The 23,578-nt window shown below is 39.8% G+C and overlaps 1 protein-coding gene across 1 annotated transcript; it reads left to right on the forward strand.

Annotated features, from left to right (window-relative positions):
• Positions 1–397: 397 nt before the first annotated feature.
• LOC124595289 (protein C10) lies at positions 398–21,279 on the forward strand. The gene is made up of 3 exons (XM_047133972.1): positions 398–774; positions 897–1,073; positions 20,569–21,279. The coding sequence occupies exons 1-3, from the start codon at positions 708–710 to the stop codon at positions 20,691–20,693; spliced, it is 369 nt and encodes a 122-aa protein (XP_046989928.1). The 5' UTR covers positions 398–707; the 3' UTR covers positions 20,694–21,279.
• The last annotated feature ends 2,299 nt before the right edge of the window (positions 21,280–23,578 follow it).

The following is a 23,578-nucleotide window of genomic DNA, read 5'->3' on the forward strand; positions in this document are numbered from 1 at the left end:
GCAGCCCTTTTCGAATTCCAATGTTACAAATTTGTGTTTTTTTTCTTCATTTTCTGTTTGATGCCCTTACACAGTGTTCTTTAAGTTTAATTGGAAACCACTGGGCTATAATAATAACAACTGGTTTGCTAGTCGATAGAATTGTGGCGCTTTATCCATTTTCATTGATCAGATTTACAAATCTGACATGATTGCTCTGCGTCTCTAAGCCTTTGAGGAGTTTTAAACTTTCTTTTGATTGTACCCAAAGAAGTAGTCATCGATGGAAAATTTTATGAATGTAATTCCTCGGTTTATGTTAAAAGTGCAACTGCTTTTCGTATTTGAAAGCACTGCCATCGCTAGGGACTGCTACAAACACTGTGTGTAAAATCTCTGACATTCCCAAAAAGGGTGTTGCTTGTCATTTAGTGCTCTATGAAAATAAAAGACATATGATGTGCGTCAAATTTAGAAATGTCAACGAGAGTGTTATGGTTGTCAGTATATAGGTTTGATAGTTTTGTATGTGTATTCGGGCAGACCTGTGAAGTCATAAGGTGTGTTTGTTTGTAATGTGACACTGTGACGTATGTGTTTTTTAATCCGCGACATTCGATAGATTTGTAATTGCGTCGCCCACGAAGTCTGCTGGATGGACTAAATAGAATATTGTGTTTCCACGTCAATAACACGAGGAAAGCCTCAACAAGTATTTTGCGGAGTGTATGGAAATAATAATGGCCAGTGCTCAGATAACTAACTCCTTTCAGTTCACAGCGGAGAAAGCCAGAGGTAAGTTGGTTAAATTGTGTAATTTTCCACATGCAGCTAAATATTGGCACTTTCCTTGCCCTAAAACATTTATTAATTACTAAAGGTACATGCATATATCGATCATGCTTTTCTTACCACAGTTGCACTGTCGAATGTCTTGGAAGCACTAGATTCTCCTGAAAATTCCGTTAAACTTGGAGAAGCGAAAGATAATGCCGGAAACGATATGTTAAAAATGATGCAGTATGTCTTCCCCATTGTATTGCAAATACAGATGGATGTAATAAAAAATTATGGATTTCAGGAAGGTAGAGAAGGTAAGTTTGTCATTCATTGATACGTAATATTTTGTACATCCCATCACGAACAGGAACGTTTGATATTGTGCAGTTATTTAGTGTTCATACTAATATAACTATCTCTAACTATGTTCTGCTGTACATGCTTTAAAACATTGTCATGAAATTTGTCATGAATGTAGCTGGTATGTCACCTGTATTGAGAAGCGGTATTGACCTCACTGATACTGAAGGGTAAGAAATTGATATGACATTAGGTTTGGCAGCTGTAGTCTATTTCTACTCTCCCTACATGTTTATGAACTTCCACACTCTGTTACAGCAATGGTCTATGTTATCAACAAATTGAAAACTTTCAGCCTGCTTCAGAGACAGTTATTTACCATAATACTGCCGACGAAGATATGAGACCCATGAATCTAGATTATATATTAGAGTAAATAGCAATACTTGGCTCTAATTTAATACATTATGAAAGTCGCACACCTTGTCTGCATCTAGTTTTTGTATACAAAAATATACTGAAAATGTATATTGTTTGCAGTACAAATTTTGTAATGGTATGACGCAAGCTCTTTAATTTAGAAAATGCATTTGTCTTCGGTCCATTTACAACATATGTTGATACAAAAAGCCAGTCTTGTCTATTGCAAAACTGCTTGTATTCTTTGTGAGATACTGTCCTCGAGGTTGAAATGTGGATGATATCAGTCTTTCTTACTTGTACACAGCTGCCTTGTGTAGGGTTAGCCAGAGTGGATGGCATATGCTTATTATTCCACTTGAACCATCATTTGGTTATATCAAGGTTGCTTAAAGATGAAGTGCTGTGTTCTTTTACCCATGAAGCATGGGCTCGGAAGAGTGGAAGTATAATTATTCAGTCTAGGTACTGATTAACATACAAATTGCTGTGGAAATATTGTAGAATACTATACAACTTGTCAGTTAGCACCATCAGTGCTGTCAACTCCTCTGACAACTGTGGTATTCAGTCCCATGTATTTTATCTGTCGAAGTTTTGGGAACCCTTCAGAAATACGGAAGTTTGTGGGTGTTGTGTGTCCTTGGTATCAGTACCTTCAGATACATTAGAAACTTGGAAATATGGGACCACATTTGAAAACAGGGATTCATTGGAATGACAAAACATGTATTTTTTTTAAAAAAAGTGTCATAATGTGGTCACCAACTATCAGTTAAATCATGATCTTGCATCCTAACCTCTTCCTTAAGCTATGCTAGGTGTCAGTCTGTTACCACAACCTCCATTAGGGGGAAAAAAAAGCCTTGCTGATATTGCTGATCGAAGCACAAAGCAGAATGGCAGCATTGTGATCTTTCATACAGTGAAAAAGTTGGATAGTTTATCTTGGCATTGCTCAGCATATAGGTTTCCAACCATAAAGGAAATGGTGTTTGTGTCTCCCAAATGATTCTGGCCCAGAAACATACTATATGTAGGTCCTGGCTAAACAGTTGGGATCACATGCTTGGGAGACACTTGATTGCCAGAATTTCTTCATGTTCTCAAACATGGTGAGCACCAAAGAAATCTGCCTCTCAGTAAAGAGATTGATGCACTATTACCCTGCAGTCTCCTAAAATGCTATAATGTTCATATATACTTAGCATCACAGTGAGATGAAATAAAATGTAGTCTTCACCATGTACGTATGGAATTCACATTGGCTGCTTCATTGATTACGTTACTTGTAATGGTACAATTTCCCCATGGGAGTTCGTCATATGTCTGTGTTCCTTTAGCATATCTGTTCCTGTGAGCTGCACGGCTTAGACAGCAGTTACTAACAGTTGCTACTGTCTATTGATAAGAAGTTGACATTGTGATCATTGTTGAAGTTTTAATGCACAAGCAAGAAAACAGTGTAAACACTGACAAGAACATCCTAATACATTGACTAGCTTCAATAATGTGTACTTTCTTACTGTTGGCTATACTATACTGTCCAGTAATACAAGAGTGTACTGGGAAATCATTTCTAGACACATCCTGGTCTGAGTACACTGCTGCAAAAAAGCTCTCCATTTTATGCAACAGTTGATGTTAATGCCTCATTACCTGTACTCAGTATACAAGTGTCGTGACAAAACAATTTTGACCAGTGTAAAACTCCATCCTAAATCCTAGGCAATGACGGAATATTATACTCAGGTTGGTTATATTGCAGTCAGTTTCCCACATCGCGTATCATCTGCCTTTCTCAGAGCTGGTGTTCATTTGTCTGTCTTGTTGAGTAGATTTCCAGTTAGTGACTATCTCTACTCTGCAAGCCATTGTAGTATGCATAGAGGAGGGTATATTATTGACTTTTGGTTCTAGTCAGTTTGAGTATTCAGCAAGAAAAAATGACAGTCTGCATGCCTCTGTATATTCCCCAATCTCTTATGTTATTCACGTAATCCTATAATGGGAGCTACACAGTGGTGGCAGCAAAATTAAGACACGAGGAAATCTATACTGCCTGCCAGGCGAAGTCACTGAGGATGCTGGAGCAACTGCAGGAATGTGCTGTTCTGGAGCTCTGCACTTGTCACTCCTTGATTGCCAACAAAATGAATTTCCTGGGCCATGTGGGTGCATAAAGCATATTAAAGTTTCCTTCTCCTCAGAGGAAGTTCCACACACATTTTCAATCACCCCACTCTGTTTCATAAATGTTGCAACATATTATTGTGGCTGGAGTAAGATGTTAATACACACTCATGTTCAGGAAAAACGTAACACCTTGAGTGACTCGAGATTTGGTGTACACATTCACAGGACATGTACATTAGTATGTTCTGAAGAAATGATTAGCATTTCTGTCATCTCAGTTAGCATATGTCCTGTTGCCTAGTAGGCACAGGGTCCCCCATGGGCCCTACTAACTTGTTCCATGCTGCATTCACCTGGTTCCAAAGTTCACTTGTGGTTGTTGACATCTGTCTTTTCAACATATCCCACACATTTTCAATTGACAACAAGGTTGGTGGTCTGGCAGGCCAGGGCAAAAGGCTGACATCAAGAAGATACATGTTCATGCTGCAATATGTGGTTGTGCATTGTTTTACTGAAAAATACTGTCTGGGGTGTTGTGTAGGAAGGGTATGGCTAAGGGTCACAGGATGTCATTCATGTAGGTCACACTTGTTACAGTGCCCTGGACACTCACCAACGGTGATTTGTGGTTGTACCCAGTATCACCTCACACCATAAGGCCTAGAGTTGGCACTGTATGTCTTGTGTGAATTCAGTAACTGTGATGCTGCTCCCCTGTCTGTGGCAAACCAAAATGTGGCAGTCATTTTCAAGAAAGCAACCTTGGTGGAGAAGTGGATGACGCATACGTAACCCATGCCATCTTAAAGGACTACGGGCTCTCATCCCCTGATAGTGTACAAAGTGTTCATTGTTCCAATGTGTGCCAGAGCTAGGGAGGACACAAATTTGTCCCACAATGACATTCGGATGAGACGTTGATCTTCTCGGGGGTGGTCTGGGTGGTGCAGCCTGACTCCAACTCGTCATGTTGTACATCCTTCTGAGAACTGTTCTGCACACACCTGTTGCGTTGCTGAAACATTTAGAACCACACAAGTGGCAGTATCCTGGATGGATGCATCTCGTTCTTTCATGCCAATAATGTGCCCTCTTTCAAACCCACTGATTTAATGGCACAGTTTTTGCATACATCTGTGAAGCGTCCTGCACGTCTCACCAAGTCACACTGATCCGTTACCTTTGGTTCGTGCTTACAATGACAGGCGCAGGCATATTTTTCCGGTAGGTGGTGTTGCATCATGATATCGAGGTTGACCTTGAACCTGCAGGCTGATCTGGTTCAAATGCTAATCATTTCTGCAGAACATACTAACATGAATCTCTAGTGAATATGAATGCCCTATCTCAAGTCATTCAAGGTGCTCTGTTTTTTCTGAATGTGAGTGTATTTCCTTCACTGTTGTCAATAATTTTAGCCAGAAATGGTGCTTCAAATGGAAGTGAATTGTTGTCCCCTCAGTTAATTGCCTGTAGTTCCTGCTTTAGTATGCCCATGTAAAAACCACTCTTCTTGTAATACATTTTTCTTTCATCCAGTTTCTCGTTTACTGATGAAAGTTAATTTATTGGAATTGATGCTCTCAGTGAGAAAGCAAATTGGATCAAACTTCCGGTCTGGACAATATGCTGCATAATAGAGGGAAACATTCCACGTGGGAAAAATATATCTAAAAACAAAGATGATGAGACTTACCAAACAAAAGCACTGGCAGGTCGACAGACAAACACAAACATACACACAAAATTCAAGCTTTCGCAACAAACGGTTGCTTCATCAGGAAAGAGGGAAGGAGAGGGAAAGATGAAAGGATGTGGGTTTTAAGGGAGAGGGTAAGGAGTCATTCCAATCCCGGGAGGACAAGTATACACTCACGCGCGCACGCACACACACACATATCCATCCGCACATACACAGTGTCTGTGTATGTGCGGATGGATATGTGTGTGTGTGTGTGTGTGCGCGAGTGTATACCTGTCCTTTTTTCCCCCCTAAGGTAAGTCTTTCCGCTCCCGGGATTGAAATGACTCCTTACCATCTCCCTTAAAACCCACATCCTTTCGTCTTTCCCTCTTCTTACTTCTTTCCTGATGAGGCAACAGTCTGTTGCGAAAGCTTGAATTTCATGTGTATGTTTGTGTGTCTATCGACCTGCCAGCACTTTCGTTTGGTAAGTCACATCATCTGTGTTTTTAGATATATTTTTCCCACGTGGAATGTTTCCCTCTATTATATATATATATATATATATATATATATATATATATATATATATATATATATATATGTCTAAAAAGAAAGATGATGAAACTTACCAAACAAAAGCGCTGGCAGGTCGATAGACACACAAACAAACACAAACATACACACAAAATTCTAGCTTTCGCAACCAATGGTTGCCTCGTCAGGAAAGAGGGAAGGAGAAGGAAAGACAAAAGGATATGGGTTTTAAGGGAGAGGGTAAGGAGTCATTCCAATCCCGGGAGCGGAAAGACTTACCTTAGGGGGAAAAAAGGACAGGTATACACTCGCACACACACACATATCCATCCACACATACACAGACACTGTGTGTATGTTTGTGTTTGTTTGTGTGTCTATCGACCTGCCAGCGCTTTTGTTTGGCGGGCAAGTGCTCTTTGTTTCAGGAGTGCTAGTTCTGCAAGGTTCGCAAGAGAGCTTCTGTAAAGTTTGGAAGGTAGGAGACAAGGTACTGGCAGAAGTAAAGCTGTGAGGACGGGGCGTGAGTTGTGCTTGGGTAGCTCAGTTGGTAGAGCCCTTGCCCGCGAAAGGCAAAGGTCCTGAGTTCGAGTCTCGGTCCGGCACACAGTTTTAATCTGCCAGGAAGTTTCATATCAGCGCAAACTCCGCTGCAGAGTGAAAATCTCATTTGAGAAAGTGCTGGTTGATAGACACAAAAAAAACACACACACAAATTTAAAGCTTTAGCAACCCAAGGTTGCTTCATCAGGAAAGAGGAAAGGAGGGGGAAAGATGAAAGGATGTGGGTTTTAAGGGAGAGGGTAAGGAGTCATTCCAATCCCGGGAGCGGAAAGACTTACCTTAGGGGGGAAAAAAGGACAGGCATACACTCACGCACACATCCATCCCCACATATACAGACACAGGCAGACACATGGTGGAAATATCTTATCTGAGACTCCTGAGGAAAAGGATGTTTTTATAAGCTTCATGCACCCAGATTGCCCAGGAAATTAATTTTATGGGCCATCAAGGAGTGACGAGTGGTGGATTCCAGAACAGCATATTATTACAGTTACTCCAGCACCCTGAGTGACATTGTCTGGCTGGCATTATAGTTTTCCTCATGGCATTCTATATCAAATTAATGAAACCTGTAAAAAATTCTAGCTGCTTGAAGGCTCTTCAAGCATTGCCCTCTGACACTTCAAGAAATGTAAAAACAGGCATGGGATCCTGTCTAAAGAAAACCATATCAGGCTTGGGAACCTATGGTAAAGAAACCCACTGGTGGCTCCTGTGGCTCAGCTACTTTGTGTGGTGCCTATGGCAATGGAAATGCTGGTTTTCTCACTTCAAAAGAAATCAGCAGTGCTTAAGCCACTGTGGACCATGGTAACACATTTGCACAATTTTTTGTCAGTTCACATAAGCCACGAACTATACGAACTCAAATTATACTGTACTTTAAACTGGAATGTCAGTACCGTTCCAGGATAAAAAGACATACTCAAAATTCTGTACAACATAAATTCTTTCCAAAGAAACATCAGGCAGAATTTTATGAACTTCCCCAGAACTAACAAAATGTAACGATGGTGTAAAACTTGAAGGCAGTTTATATATTGTATGGTGTAGCTGTTGTGCAACAGTTTTACTACTATGTCCACTGCCTTGGTAATGCACAGTTAAATTCTGGAGTTTATAACTTGTTTGTTTCTGTAGTTATCATAGCAGAGAAACAGGCTGAAATTTGTTGTCAGCATTTGCACCAAAAGACATGCCCCCCCCCTGCACCTAAGTTTGGACTTGATCTCACTTCCTAGTCATCAAGGCTTTTGATATTACTTTCCACAGAGGGTACTAAACAATTGTAGGACATAATAAAATACGTCAGATTTGAGTACCAGCAGAATAGGGGTGTATTTTAAATGTATCTCCACCTCGTCTTTTTTAGGGCCTTCACTGCACACATTACAAAAGCAAATCAAGTTTTTTAGGTGGTTTGGAACATGATCTTTCTAATGAAAACCTTCAAAAAGAAATTCCAAAGATTCCTTTTAATAAAAGTGGTCTAAAAGCAGCCTTTTTTGGTCTTTCTACAAAAATTGTCAACTTTGCCTTCAGTTTGTAAACTATTGGAAAGCGGTAGGAGAATGAAATTTTATCTTCTACAGCCTTGTCTTGATAATTTATTATGTTTCAGGTTTATCCTGAAATTAGTTGTGGAAACGTAAAAAGACATAAACCTAACATTACACATCCCCCTCCTTCCCAAAAGCATCTATTTTTTTTGGCCAAATTTGCTTCACATTATCCATATGAAAACTGCTCAAGAAAACTGTCTTTATTATATCATTTAAGAGAGTGCAAAAACTTGTACAAGGTGGCATAATTTTGTTTCATTCAAGAAAACATTGCTAGAAATATTGTGTCTGACAATTGTGAAAGGCTCAGTAGTGAATTTAGATAGTTGCGCTTAGGGATCCAAAAAATGACTGTATCTCTAGAAGTATTATATTGGGTAAAGTAAATCTTTGCCTATGTTCAGTGGAAGCATGTGCGAATGTTCACACAAAGTTTCAGCAAAATCAGTGATGGTCACCTGGGACCTTCAGACCAAGAGAGACATATTCTGATCCTAGCAAAACATCTCTGAATTCATTCAATATCTATCGCCAGTCCTACTTGATAAGAACTCCTAACACAGGAATAATATTCTAGAACTGTTGGTTTTGCATGTAATTTCCTTTATAGTATCCCTGCAATAAACCTTTCATTTGACTTCCTTAATACTGATTTTAAGTGACCATCTTATTTGATATCACTTGTCAGTAATACATCTAAAGACAACCAATCTTCCTTTATTACTAATTGAAATTTTATGTCCAATTTACATACTTGATTGTGAAATATATATAAAATCAATAGGTATTTACAAATGAGTAACCCAGATGCAAAAGCCGCTAACTGCTTGATAAGTGAAACTGAGATAATTGCGAAAAACTCATCCCAGCCAAGCTAATAAAGTTAAAGTAAGTAAAATAATGATTAATTACTCAATATTAAAGGCTCAAATCGAAAATGATTATGTTTCAAAAATCAAACAATGGAAAATCCAGGATGGAATGTAACAATACGAGAGAAGGAAAGTTGCTACTCACCATATAGTGGAGATGCTGAGCCGTGATAGGCACAGTAAAAAGATTCACACAGTCATAGCTTTCGGCCATTAAGGCCTTCATCAGCAGTACACACACACACACACACACAAGCGCAACTTGCACACACATCTACAGTTTCAGAGAGCTGAAACTACACTGTGAGCAGCAGCACCAGTGCATGCTGGGAGTGGCAACTGTGTGTTTAAGGAGGAAGCAGGGGTGGGGAGGGGGAGGGATAGTACGGTGGGAGTGGCAGACAGTGAAGTGCAGCAGTTTAGACGGAGAGCAGGAGAGAAGGTGCGGAGGGGGTAAGTAGCGGAAAGGAGAGAAATAAAAATAAATTAAAAGACAGGGTGTGGCGGTGAAATGACGGCTGTGCAGTGCTGGAATGGGAACAGGGAGGGGGTCTGGATGGGTGAGGACAGTGTCTAACAAAGGTTGAGGTCAGGAGGGTTACGGGAACGTAGGATGTATTGCAGGGAAAGTTCCCAACTGCCCAATTCAGAAAAGCTGGTGTTGGTGGGAAGGATCCATATGGCACAGGCTGTGAAGCATTCATTGAGATGAGGGGTATCATGTTTGGCAGCTTGTTCACTTACAGGGTGGCCCACTTGTTTTTTGGCCACAGTTTGTTGGTGGCTGTTCATGTGGACACACAGCTTTGTGGTTGTCATGCCTACATAGAATGCAGCACAGTGGTTGCAGCTTAGCTTGTAGATCACTTAACTGGTTTCACAAGTAGCCCTGCCTTTGATGTGATAGGTAATGTTAGTGACCGGAGTAGGTGGTGGTAGGAGGCTGTATGGGACAGGTCTTGCATCTAGGTCTATTACAGGGGTATGAGCCATGAGGTAAGGGATTGGGAACAGGGGTTGTGTAAGGATGGACGAGTATATTGTGTAGGTTCGGTGGACGGCGGAATACCACGGTAGGAGGGGTGGGAAGGATAGTGGGTGGGACATTTCTCATTTCAGGGCACTATGAGAGGTAATCATAACCCTGGCAGAGAATGTAATTCAGTTGCTCCAGTCCCAGATGGTACTGAGTTAAGAGAGGAATGCTCCTCTGTGGCCAGATTGTGGGACTTTGGGAGGTGATGGGACACTGGAATGATAAGGCACGGGAGATTTATTTTTGTACAAGGATGGGAGGATAATTACAGTCAGTGAAGGCTTCAGTGAGACCCTCGGTGTATTTAGAGAGGGACTGCTCGTCACTGCAGATGCGACGACCATGGGTAGCTAGACTGTATGGAAGCGACTTCTTGGTATGGAATGTGTGGCAGCTGTCGAAGTGAAGGTATTGCTGGTGGTTTGTAGGTTTGATATGGACAGAGGTACTGATGTAGCCATCTCTGAGGTGGAGGTCAACATCTAGGAAGGTGGCTTGTTGGGTGGAGTAGGACCAGGTGAAGCAAATGGGGGAGAAGTTGTTGAGGTTCTGGAGGAATGTGAATAAGGTGACCTCACCTTCTATCCAGATAGCAAAGATGTGATCAATGAACATGAACCAGGTGAGGGGTTTAGGATTCTGGGTTTTTAGGAAGGATTCCTCTAGATGGCCCATGAACAGGTTAGCATGGATAGTGCCATGCTGGTGTCCATAGCCGTATTGCGGATTTGTTTGTAGGTAATGCCTTTGAAGGAGAAGTAATTGTGGGTGAGGATATAGTTTGTCATGGAGGCTAGGAAGGAGGTTGTTGGTTTGGAATCCATAGGGCGTCTGAAAAGGTAGTGTTTGATAGCAGTAAGGCCATGGGCATTAGGAATGTTGGTGTACTTGGAGGTTGGCATCAACAGTGAAGAGCAGGGCACCATGTGGTAAAGGGAAAGGAACTGTGGAGAGTCGGTCAAGGAAATGGTTGGTATCTTTTATATAGGAGGATAGGTTCTGCGTAATAGGTTGAAGATGTGAGTCTTTGTATTGTGCCTATCGTGACTCTGCATCTCCGCTAAATGATTATGTCTTATACATTAAGTGAAATATTGACCTAATGGTTTTTGCACCATATTTATGTAATAAGCTGGTTTTGCAAATGTTTCAGTCCAATTACGAAACAACATTTGGTTGCAAAACCAGCTATTTGGTGATATGTTAGGAATGAGAGAAGGATGGAATGTAATTATTGCGGATGTAAACAAAATACATTTCATTTCAAAGAGAAATCTAAAGGTTCTTCAAAATCGGCATATAAAAATACAAAGGTGATATTATTTTACTGGAAAAAACTGATTTATTTAACATCGAAAAGAGAACAGAAATGAATGTTTACCATAAAGTTTTTTTTTTTTTTTCACCATTGTACTTTTGATATCACAAGACATTGTAGAAAATATAATAAGCTCTAAGATTGTATCTTAATAAAACATTGATAAAATTTTAGAAAATGATAAAATTGGTGGAAAATTGCATCTTAGTTGAAACAATGACAAAAAGTTCTAGAAAATGAAATAGGCTGATAATTGCTTTTGAATGACACCGGCCCCAACACTGTCGATCAACTCAAAATCGCTTCTGGCATCTTCCTTGTTCTGAGTGTTGGCAGTGGCTGGAGCGACTCCAGGAGTGCCTTCATGCTAGTCTGACACTTCAGTGTAGAATTTGAGTTTATCTTTGGTCACGCAGTTTCCACTGAAATGTAGCTCCAAAAGCTTTATGATCTCTTCAAGTTTGGCTTTTGTAACTTCTTTGCTTGCTATGATTGATCTTGGGCCTTTTACCTTTGCTGGAAATTTTTTCCCCTCTTCTTGATGCTCTTCCCCTCTCCAACTTCAGAATTGTAGAAGGGCTGACCATGAACTAGACAAATCTTTTTGCTTTCACTTTGAGAGAAAATGATATTTGGCTTCTCGACAGTGGAAATGTCACCATAACATTGCTTTAATAATAATTTTCATGTTGTTATCTTTCTGTTCGTTTCCACTGAGCAGAACACCACTTCCTTTTCTGGGAGGGACCATCGCCCTTGGACCCATTCTGGACATTTAAACTGTTGTTACGTGTTTGATTTCTCGAAGATTTCATGTTATTTCAATTACTCTCACTTCCTTTGTACCATCTTCTGCATTTAAACTGTCCACAAAACCACTCATTTTCTTAGAAACACTCACGTAAATATGTCAACAATCATCCTGGTGACCAGCTGAACTACCTTTACCGCAGTATATTTCGACAACTCGTCAGCAGTGAGAGCTTCAGTGTTGTGTAAGTGTTCGCTACAGCTCAGCCAATGTATCTCTGGATAAGAAAAATATCCCACCCAATCTCAACAAACTAAAATATAATATAGATAGGTAAGTCTGATGTCAGTTGGCATGATTTGAATCCGGACATAGGATGGCGACCCCCATCCCTGTTGAACTTGGCGGGTTTTGCAAATGTTGGACATCAAATGGGATTTTGCATCTAAACACGATTTTTGACAGCCATTTTCAGCCATTTACAGCAGGTTTTGCTCCCTGAAATCTATTCCATCGTGTAGGCGGTGAAAAAATCTGTATGTCAGTGTGCTCATCTTAAAATCGACCAAAAATGCGTTTAGCAACTTTAGCATCTGGGCTACTCAAATATACTTTTTACAAAGTTACCTTGGTTAGTAAGCAATGATGTGGCAAAATTTTTGAAGCCTTTCGAAAAATTGGGAAGACAGAGTATATCTATTCTCCTTCATCTGTTGTTTGCGAAATGATATGTATGGCCAAAGCAAACAAGGTATTTCCTGAATCAATGCAGGCTTTTTGAGATATGGGGATTGTCACAGTGTTTGAGAGTAGAATATGCTCTTGTATCTTGTAACAGATGGAGGTTAACAGTACTGGTCTGTAATTCTGAGTCCCTGATCTTTTACTCTTCTTCTGAGTGTGGTTTGAAAAGTTCTCAGAATGACCATGAGAGGGCAACACTATCGCAACGAGTTGTTCAAGTGGTATTCATCGGACTGTTGCATGTAGATATGTGCCACGTCTGTGCTCTTGGAAGAGAGCTGTGGTGGTGATGTGGCTTTTTTGTTGTTCCCACATACTGATTTGTGAAGATGGAAAAAATCGATATTCGAGCAGTGATTAAGTACTTCATAAAAAAAAGGTATGAAAGCAAAGAATGTTCATGCTGATTTCCAGAATACACTGGGGGACTCTGCTCCTTCATATTCAACTGTTGCCAAGTGGATAACTTGAATTTAAATTTGGTCGGCTGCACAGTGGTTGGCCAAGATGTGTCAGTATTCCAGAAATCATTGCAAAAGTGCACAAAATGGTCATGGAGGATCACCGATTGAAAGCGGGTGAAGTAGCTCATGCTTGCCAGATGTCATCTGAAAGGATATATCACATTTTAACTGAAGAATTAGAAATGAAAAAATTATCTTCAAGATGGGTGCCGCGACTCTTGACAATGCGTGCCTGCACACATGCCGTCGCCATGGCAAAATTACAGGAACTAAGGTATGAATTGTTACCACACCCACCTTATTCACCTGATATGGCTCCGACAGACTACGATCTCTTCCCAAAACTGAAAATTTTTCTTGGTGGACAAAGATTCACTTCAAATGAAGAATTGATAGCTGGAGTTGACAACTATTTTGGCCTAGAGGAAACTCGTTTTTGAGATGGGATGAAGGCACTGGAACATCTTGGACCAAGAGCATTAATCTATAAGGAGCCTACATTGAAAACCAAAAAAAGTTTCAGTCATGTAAGTACTTCTTTTTTTTTATTCCTTTCCAAGAATTTCAAACCTCCCTCGTAAACAGGAATGGCCTCCATACTTCCCCAGTAGTGCAGGACTGTTGCATGAGAGGTTCTTAGCAACTATGGGCTAGAAAAGTAGCTAATTCTGCAGTGTGTAGTGTAAAAACTAACTATGTTAGGGACTGGTGCCTTGTTTGCTTTAAGCAGTCATAATTGTTTTTCAAAGCAGAGGATACTGAAATTGTGGTCTCTCTCTCGTGAGTCTGTGCTGCAGTGTGACATTGGTATGGTAAACCCTGATTCATTAATTTAATATTTTTGCTCTCTGTCTGCCGTCTTAACCACAAGAGAGTTGATGGGAGGTTTGGATCCATTCATCAACTTTACATATGGCCGGTATGATTTTTATGGTAGACCTTTTGCCAGGACCTTACTTTGAGAATAACTGAAGGCTTCATAAATAGTATTTCTTCTGGATAGAGTTGCTATTGACTTTCTCTCTGTTTCCCTCCAATCTCTTTTGTCCCATGAGTGTAGTAGTATGTTTTTGTAACATTTGCCATATGGTACAAGTAAACCAAAATGAGATTTCACTATCTTTTGTTACTTTGTTTGGCACATATTCATCTGGATTGGAGGTTTCAATTTGTCATTCAGTGTTCAATTAATTGTGACTGCCTGTAACAAATAGTAGCCTATATTTTCTGATGACATTTTTGCCTTTTTCAACTATTATTTGTGCTCCAGGTCTCAGTTGCATGCTGTCCTTCAGCAATCTATTTATAGTAAATTCTGGACCTGCTTTAGTCACATTTGCTGAATATGACAGTAGAGTGCTGTGACATGAAGAGTTGGGTCCTTGGCTAAACTGTCCTGATCATGATGATGTCCAAACGTCTCTGAAGCATGATCCTCAAGTTACGCTGTGTATTGATGAAATGGGATGAGCAGGGTAGGTGTTGAGGCAAAACAGCAATTAGTGGGTCACATCTGTGATACCTGCTGCATGTCCGTTATAGTAAACTTAGTCACATGCACGGGAATTTGTTAGGCTCAAAACCAATTTCTCTAGCAGTTTGCTGAATCAGATATGGGATGTTCATTTAAAAACTTAGATCTACCAGTGGAATGTCCATGCAAGTGGTAGGGATTAATACTCAACAAAGCAAAGAGATGTTGCGAACAATCTTTTGTCGTAGTGGGTGTAAGTAATGGGATTCAGTGGGGGATAGTATGTATTCAATATGGAGGGGTAGAGATGGGAATTTAGTTGTTCTCCTCTTAGTATTCAGAAACCCTTAGAAAATGCAGCCCATGTATGCAAATCTTTGCAGATATTTTAAAGTGGCACTATACCAGTTCATTCTGCAACTTCTATAAATGTGGCTAAACGTCTTAAAGCCAAGAAGCTTGGTGAATACCCTGTGGTTGTTGAGCTACATAAAATATTAAATAGTAGCTGTGTAGTAGTATCCTACAGAGATATAGTGCACTTATATCCAGTCAATTTACTGTCAGAATAGGCTGGTAACGGTGTGCAGGTAATTGGGCGATAGACAGAATGAATATCAGTTTGGAGAAAACTGGAGCCATTATTTTTAATTTTTTGCTTTACCTTAACTTTTAAAGCCAGTTATTATTCACTTGAATTTATGCTCATGTATGGGGGGGAGTCGTCTTAATGTTTAAAAACCCCCAAAGTGATGTAGATGTTGCTGAGACAAGTAATTTAATATAAGACACAAGAGACTGCTAATGTCTGGGAAACACACCAAAAGTGGATAGCAAGTGTTGAACGTGTGACATCACCATATAACCTACTTCACTCCATGTGCAGTGATTGGGCTTGTTGATCCTGCCCTCACCAGTAGCATACTGTGTTTTCTATCACCTTTTGTAAATGTGATCTGTTGTAAATGTAGAAATTAGAAAATTTTTGTCTTCACTTAAACCAAACAAAGGCTTTTGTTTTGTGTTTCCTTCCTTTTGTCACTTTTTTTGTATACGGACTTTTTTAGTAAAGAACATGTAGGTCATTTATTGGTAGCAGTACAGTTTGGAAGCTTATGCTTATTTACTTGTGATGCTATACAACAGGTTTTTGTTGTGATATACTTTGCAACTAACCACTGGAGACTGCGAGACTGGTGAATAAAATAATAAATCTTATCTCAGTACAAACACACAAATGTCTAAAACAATGAGCAGAAAAAAAAAAAAATCTGTCTGCCTGATGCAAGACTCGAACCATGAGCCCTAGTGCTAAAGTAGTGTAGGTAGGCCGGGAGCCACACGAGCCACACCAGTGTGACTACTTGACTTGGGTTGGATGGTCAGGTGTGATAAATCAATAGTCCCCAACACAGCACATGTGGTGAGATAAGTCATCTGGTGAAGTCATACGTTCAAGGTTTGTCATCCAATTTTGGGGTATTTCCCGACATTTGTAGCTTTATATTAAATTGTTTCAGCGTCACGTATGTCAGTTTGGGATTTTTTAAACATTAATAAGAATTAACCTGTATGTGCAATGCTTTATGTGGTGGAAGTACATTCATACTAAAATTGCGTGCAAAACCAGTACTACTTGCAGGAAATGAGGCACGGAATGTCATGCCTTGGCAGGGAACACTCAGTGTTGAGCAAGCTCTTTCATGTTTAAGTTGCAGTGTAAAAAAATCCAGAATTAAATGTGCATCATATGATGATGCTGAAAAGCTATTAAATGCTACTCAGCTGCAACAAATGATTAGTGAAGTCTGGATGCTGAGAGAGAGAGAGAGAGAGAGAGAGAGAGAGAGAGAGTGTGAGTGTGTGTGTGTGTGTGTGTGTGTGTGTGTGTGGTTTGAGGTTTAGCACCCGAAAACCTCAAACCACACACACACACACACACACACACACACACACACACACACACACACACACACAGCATCCAGAGTTCACTAATCATTTGTTGCACCATTGGAAACCAGTTTTAAAAGTCAATGCTTTTATGCGGATAACAGCAATTGAATTTCTACACTTGCTCATGCAAATACTCAAGTGTCTCTCTCCAGTAACTACCAGGCCAGTTACACCCCCGCCCCCCCCCCCCCCCCCCCCAGAAAAAAAGAGAGAAAAGATGACCAATAAGTGTGTCTCCTTATTGAAAGAAAGGCTACATCATTATCTTTCAAGGAGACATATTCAAAAATATCAGCTCACAGGTATTAGCTCATATTTCTCTAGCCCTTTCAGAGGAATCCGAGTAACTGCAGTTAACAGATCACGTGAATACTGAAGTTTGCCTGAGAGAACTAACTAGCACCTTAATGAATGCCTTAAACATCAGAGCCATCTCATAGCGTCAGTAGGAAAATGAAACAAGGGGGGGGAGGGGGGGAGTATCTTTAAGATTACTTCTATTATTATTATTATTATTATTATTATTATTATTTTAACGGATACAGGATTTTGTCGGAGGAACTAAGACTCTCAACACAAGAGGTGTTACTTTGTTTTTGTGTCAGAGACTCATCTAAAAAGATTTTCATGCTGACAATGTGAGGTAGAGCCCCATCACTATATGCTTCCAGATTAGAGCTTTATGCAGAGACAAAAACCAAATATTACAGATATTGGACAGATCTCACATTTCAGTGCTGGTGGCCATTCTGTTGTTGATCCCTAATATGCTATCCCCATCATGAGGACTGAGCGAGGTGGCGCAGTGGTTAGACACTGGACTCGCATTCGGAAGGACGACGGTTCAATCCCGGGTCCGGCCATCCTGATTTAGGTTTTCCGTGATTTTCCTAAATCACTCCAGGCAAATGCCGGGATGGTTCCTCTGAAAGGGCACGGCCGACTTCCTTCCCCATCCTTCCCTAATCCGATGAGACCGATGACCACGCTGTCTGGTCTCCTTCCCCAAACCAACCAACCAACCCATCATGAGGACCTCAAGTGACCCTTTCCTAATGTGGATATGACTAGCAGATCAAATATTGCCCAAAAGGTGGTTGTCAGACTTGCAGTGTCAATTTCAAATTATAAACATAGGTCTTTCTGCTGTTCCATCCACTCCAATGTCTTCAGGCCACTTGCGAGGACTTCTGATTGAGCAATTTTATGTACTCGGTGGCAGGTTATTGAGCAGTCTTCATCAACTGACATTGATTTACAAAGGAGAGCCTAAACATATTACAGTTTGTGTTGCTGTAGTTCATAAATCTTTCCACAAAATTAGGCATAGTATGCAAGACCATCAGAGGGATTTTTGGGTGAGGTTGGAGGAACCCCTTAGAGGCAGTAGCCTGGAATTGAACCTGAGGGATGCAACCCATACTGTGGCATAACATTGTATATAGATAACTGCAACTGCCTGGCAGGCACCAGTTTCCTGTCTATGCAATAACAACTGCTTCCAATAGTGACCAACTCTACCAGCTGCACCTTCTCCAAGTGAGAGCAGGACTAGACCTTGTCTGCATCTGATACCATCGAAATCCATTACAATATGTGGCACCTCGCAGCGGAAGCTGAGAACATCATCCATACCCTGTTGAACATAATGTGGGATGCAGAGCAGTTCACAAATTCATTATGCATTGTGGTCCAAATTGCTCCTGCTCAAACTACATATACAATTAGTCTCCCTTTTTGGAGGTAAATTATTTGATGAGTTTCCTGGACTTATATGTGATTAAAAGCTGTCTTGGTCACCACATCTAATAGATCTAAAAATAGGCGCTCAATCTTAAACTGCCCTATTCACTGATCTCGGGGTACAGATAATATACATGCTCAGTTTTACAAAAGCATTGTGTTATCCCTGCTAGATCATGTGTGTCAAATGTATTGATCAGCAAGACCTCTGAATCTAAATATGATCGATGCTATCCAACATAAAGAGATCGAACTGGCAACATCTGCATACAGAACCATCTCACTTGCCAACCCGTGTGCCAAGGCTGAAGAACTACCACTACACCCCTGGCAGCGATTCTTTGTTGTGTCGCTCATAAGTCTCGCCCAGAGTGATCAGCATTCCATCCAGTAAATTTCTCACCATTGTTAATGCATTTATTAAACTATCTATGAACAACAAAGCCATTTAAGTCCTTGCATCTTCTGAACATGCTAGCTGTCTCCGATGCTACAACCTAAACTACAAATGTTGGTAAACTTAACATGCTTTAGGAGGCGAATGTGGCGAGGAACTCTCCCATATCTTTAGACTTGCTGCTATTTCTAAGTTGCTTGTGTCATTTTCTCTGATATCATCTTGTTCAAATTTGATTACAAAATTGTTAAAGATGTCTTCCATGATTTTGTCTCTGTGCCAATAGTGATCTTCTGTCTTTAGTATTTCATGAACAAAATAAGATCAATTATTGTTCGCTGTCACACGTTGGATGCTTTTCTAAGTCACCGTCCTGTACTCTTTTCAGTGGCATGTTACCATCATTGTATTTTTGTCTCTCACAATATTCTTTCACTTGATGCCAAGCTAGCTTAACCACATTACTATCACATGTGCATGGTGGTAGTGTGGCAGCTGAATGCCCAGTGCTAGCCAATAGCTTGTTAAAATAACACGTCTGTCTTCTTGGGGTGTATCTGCATGTCATGCCAAGTTCCTCAAATAATCGAGCTTACATCTTTTAAGCAAACTTTTTGATGTTTGATTGTAGATATGTTTCTCATGATATGGAGCATTGTACACGACAAGAAAACATGTTTTCAGTGTAGCTATTCTGGGAATAACTTTCTTCCCACTTATCAAAATTAGCACAGTTTATCTGCCCGTGGTGAATTAATTCAAACCTTTCAACAAAGCGTGATAGTCGGCCAAAATGTACAACAATCACCATGTCTGCTTGTGATTCCTATACCATCACTATGTTTCCAACATTTTCTGTGAGTCAGGTTAAAATCAACTGAAGTCTCATTGAAATAAAATAGTGATCCACCATCAGTAATTAATTTCCTTGCTTTCTGCAAATAGTGCTGCTTCCAGTTTACAGTATTTGTTTTTTCTTCTAATAGTAACTTTCATGACGTATACCATATTTCTTTAAAGCTGTCTTTCCATTGGAAGATAAGTCATTCTATGAGAAAAGTCAGGAGTTTGACATATGCAGGAATGACATTGTCTCTCATAAAAATCCTCACTAATGTATTTGATTATATGGTTATTGAAATTGGTATGTTTATTGTGATATTTTGAATGTTTCCAATTTTTGCAAGAGTTGACAAGAAGCTCTTTCCTTCATTATAGCAACTTAGCCTAATTTACTTTTTGTTTCTTGGACTGTTTTCTGAGAAGTGTTACAATAGTTTGCAAACCTGGTGGTTGGCTTTGTTAAAGTAACAAAACTATGTTGTTTTGTAGCTTCCTAGCACTTTGCAATGTGTTCATCTCTAACAATATGAACTGTCTTCCCATATACCATTTTTGGAAAAAAATAATCACTTAAGACAACATCATTGTAACCAGAGAGGAAAAGTCACATTGTATTAGTATAAGCCACGGTGTTTCAAAACAGTAATGTTGCAAACTGCACACGAACAGTGAGATGTATGACAGTTGATGTTAGGACATTGTTACTTGTTTTGTACATTCACATGCAGCACTTTCCTGACTTTCATTAGAAAATAGCATGTCTGGGTAGAAACAAATAGAAATGAAAAGTTATAGTGAGTGGATGATATGCACTGCTATCAGCCAGTATCTTAACTGGTTAAAAAGGATACTGACACCATACTTAACACATCTAGCATTGCATGTTTTTATACTTCACCATTTTAAAATTTTATTCTGTTCTCCCATTTGAGGATGAAAATTCGTTAACTTCACTAATAATTCTGTCTATACATATGCGATATTAATTTCTTTCTTTCTTCTTAGGCATTGTGCAGTTTGTGCAGTTAATACGAACATTGGAGAAAGAGGATCCAGAAGTTGCTCATCTGCATGCACAGATTAGAGCCCATTACTTGCCTCCAGTGTCCATCAGCACTGAATCATCTTGAGAATGTCTCTTGGATTGTGAGGCAACTTTGCCAAAAAGGACATATTTGCAGTTTACACATTCCACTGAGTATTTGCTTTCCCCAAGTTTTGTGGAGAGTTTAGAACAATACAAAGTATTTTATAACTTGTTTACAGCACAGACTACCATGTGTTGAGTGCAGTTGTGCAATAATGTGAGATACTTTGATTTCCCTTTATTGAGCAGATTATTTATTACTGACATGCCAAGTTCATTTACAACTTTGGTAGTGTTGTTCTTGAATATTAATGGTTTCTAATAAAAATATAAAATCCTTAATCTTTCTACCAACTATTCATTGTGGTCACCTGTAAAAAGTGAACAGCTAAGCCTTAGGCTGTGCAGATAATCATGCTGCATGCCATATTGAGTGCTGGTTTGTAATAATCCAGTTTGGGAACCTCTTATTAATGTCTTGTATTTTGATTTTTACCCTGTGCTTGAGCTACCTGTGCAATGTACCCTCACGTTAGTTGAATATTTTGAGAATGGTGACGGTAACTTCTCCTGCTGTTGTTCAGTTTTGTAACTGTCCAGACAAAATAAATACAATAGTTAAAGCTTCAGACTTAAACATTTCTTTGCAGATCAACACACACACACACACACACACACACACACGCACGCGCACGCGCACACACACACACACACACACACACACACACACACACACACACACACACAAATTTTATAGTCCATTATGTAAACAATGTGGTGCATAGTTCATTTCAGTAGTTCAGTGTTCCTTTCTAGCTGCCCAAATATATTGACATTATTACTCAAGAGCTGACTGAACCTGTTAATCACCTCACAGGTATTCATTTGATGTGGTTCAGATTGTGATTTCACTGTTCACAAGAGCTGCTGTGGCTTACTTTTTTTCTTTTAAGTCAGAAGCATTATGTTGGCTTGGATTTACATGAAAGGAAATAAAGTGGCTGTATATGTTATCATTCTATAGTGTTTCAGCATTCATAGTGAATCAATAACAGTTTCTGGCCCAATTTAGTTGAATCCATGTAAAATGTTTTGTAGCTTTGTGTAAGATTTTTGTTTTGGAATGTAGTTAGAAGTCTCTGCAGATTTGGATATATTGTCTTGTCCACAATGAAAATCCATTTCTTGGAAACAATATTGAAAGGAATACAGTAACAAAAGAACTTGGGTGTGATAAAAGCAGCCACAGGTGCCACATGATTGGACCAGAGAGTTAAGGTGACGAATCAAGGGCCTGTGAAATTAGTAATGTGATGGAGTTAGTGAAGCAAGGTCCTTAAGACAGTAAATGGCTGAGAACAGGGAGAGCACGAGCTTGAGAGAAAGAAAAAGGGGTGGGGGGGGGGGGGGAGGGGGCATGGGTTGTAGAAACTACACTACATTACAAGAGACCAGTGAAGGGCTTAGGGCATCGACCACATAAGGAAAGGCTCCCTATTTCCTACACTCTACCGCTGAATACATGAAGAACAATGCGCAAGGGTAGCTACTGAGGCAAAGAGGTGTTTGATATTATGTGTTTCCAGGGACAGGATTGGTCAATGGGGAAAACAAAATGAAATTCCAGGGCCAAGCATCCACAGATAGTCAAGAAGGAACCAGTTACAGATAAAGTGAGTCAGATGTTTTAATAAGTAACTAACTACTGGGAAGTAGTTACGGAACTGCGCGGCTTTGCTGGTCATGGATTTTGAGGGTTCCTTTAACCCTGTGTCCACGTCCGGCTACACCTTTCGGTGTTGTGGATGTACACATGCAGTGTTGCCAGTTTGGTGATACTTAAAGCTTCCAAAAGCTGTTTAAAAAGTCACCATATTTAATCAAAATACCCCAATGTAAAACAAATATAGAAACAAATAAAATAACAAATTTCATGTTATATTTAAATGAAATTGATAATGATAATCATATACTACCTAAAATGAAGTGTTTTCTAAAACTTACTTACATCAAGTCCTCATCCTCACTTTCATATTCCTCCATTCTTGAAGATGACTGATGAGATCCTGCTGCTTCATTGTCAGGAGCAGACTGTCTGATGTAACTTGACATTGTACCTATCGAATCCAACATGGAGTCTGGTAGTTCATAATAATGACAACACTTTCCTGTGCACTTCAGCCCACTTCTTAATGTAAGAATTGAGTTCAGAATATTGATATTAATCCTGTTATGCAATTATGGATTCTGTAGAATTGTTGGAACATGTGAGGCAATACTGACCCTACGACTTATCTTAGAAAATAGATTAAGGAAAGGCAAACCTACGTTTCTAGAATTTGTAGACTTAGAGAAAGCTTTTGACAATGTTGATTGGAATAGTCTCTTTCAAATCCTGAAGGTGGCAGGGGTAAAACACAGAATTTGTACAGAAACCAGATGGCAGTTATAAGAATCGAGGGACATGAAAGGGAAGCAGTGGTTGGGAAGGGAGTGAGACAGGGGTGTAGTCTCTCCCTGATGTTATTCAATCTGTATATTGAGCAAGCAGTAAAGGAAACAAAAGAAAAGTTCGGAGTAGGTATTAAAATACATGGAGAAGAAATAAAAACTTTGAGGTTTGCCGATGACATTGTAATTCTGTCAGAGACAGCAAAGGACTTGGAAGAGCAGTTAAACGGAATGGACAGTGTCTTGAAAGGAGGGTATAAGATGAACATCAACAAAAGCAAAATGAGGATAATGGAATGCAGTCAAATTAAGTCGGGTGCTGCTGAGGGAATTAGATTAGGAAATGAGACACTTAAAGTAGTAAAGGAGTTTTGGTATTTGGGGAGCAAAATAACTGATGATGGTCGAAGTAGAGAGGATATAAAATGTAGACTGGCAATGGCAAGGAAGTGTTTCTGAAGAAGAGAAAATTGTTAA

This window comes from Schistocerca americana, chromosome 2, assembly GCF_021461395.2.
Source record: "Schistocerca americana isolate TAMUIC-IGC-003095 chromosome 2, iqSchAmer2.1, whole genome shotgun sequence".
Classification (NCBI taxonomy): Eukaryota; Metazoa; Arthropoda; class Insecta; order Orthoptera; family Acrididae; genus Schistocerca; species Schistocerca americana.

Excerpts from the sequence above, each read along its gene's own strand:
- LOC124595289 (XM_047133972.1), top strand. The coding sequence starts at position 708 with ATGGAAATAATAATGGCCAGTGCTCAGATAACTAACTCCTTTCAGTTC. Across the intron at positions 775-896 it reads CACAGCGGAGAAAGCCAGAG|TTGCACTGTCGAATGTCTTG; the intron begins GTAAGTTGGTTA and ends TTCTTACCACAG. Across the intron at positions 1,074-20,568 it reads ATTTCAGGAAGGTAGAGAAG|GCATTGTGCAGTTTGTGCAG; the intron begins GTAAGTTTGTCA and ends CTTTCTTCTTAG.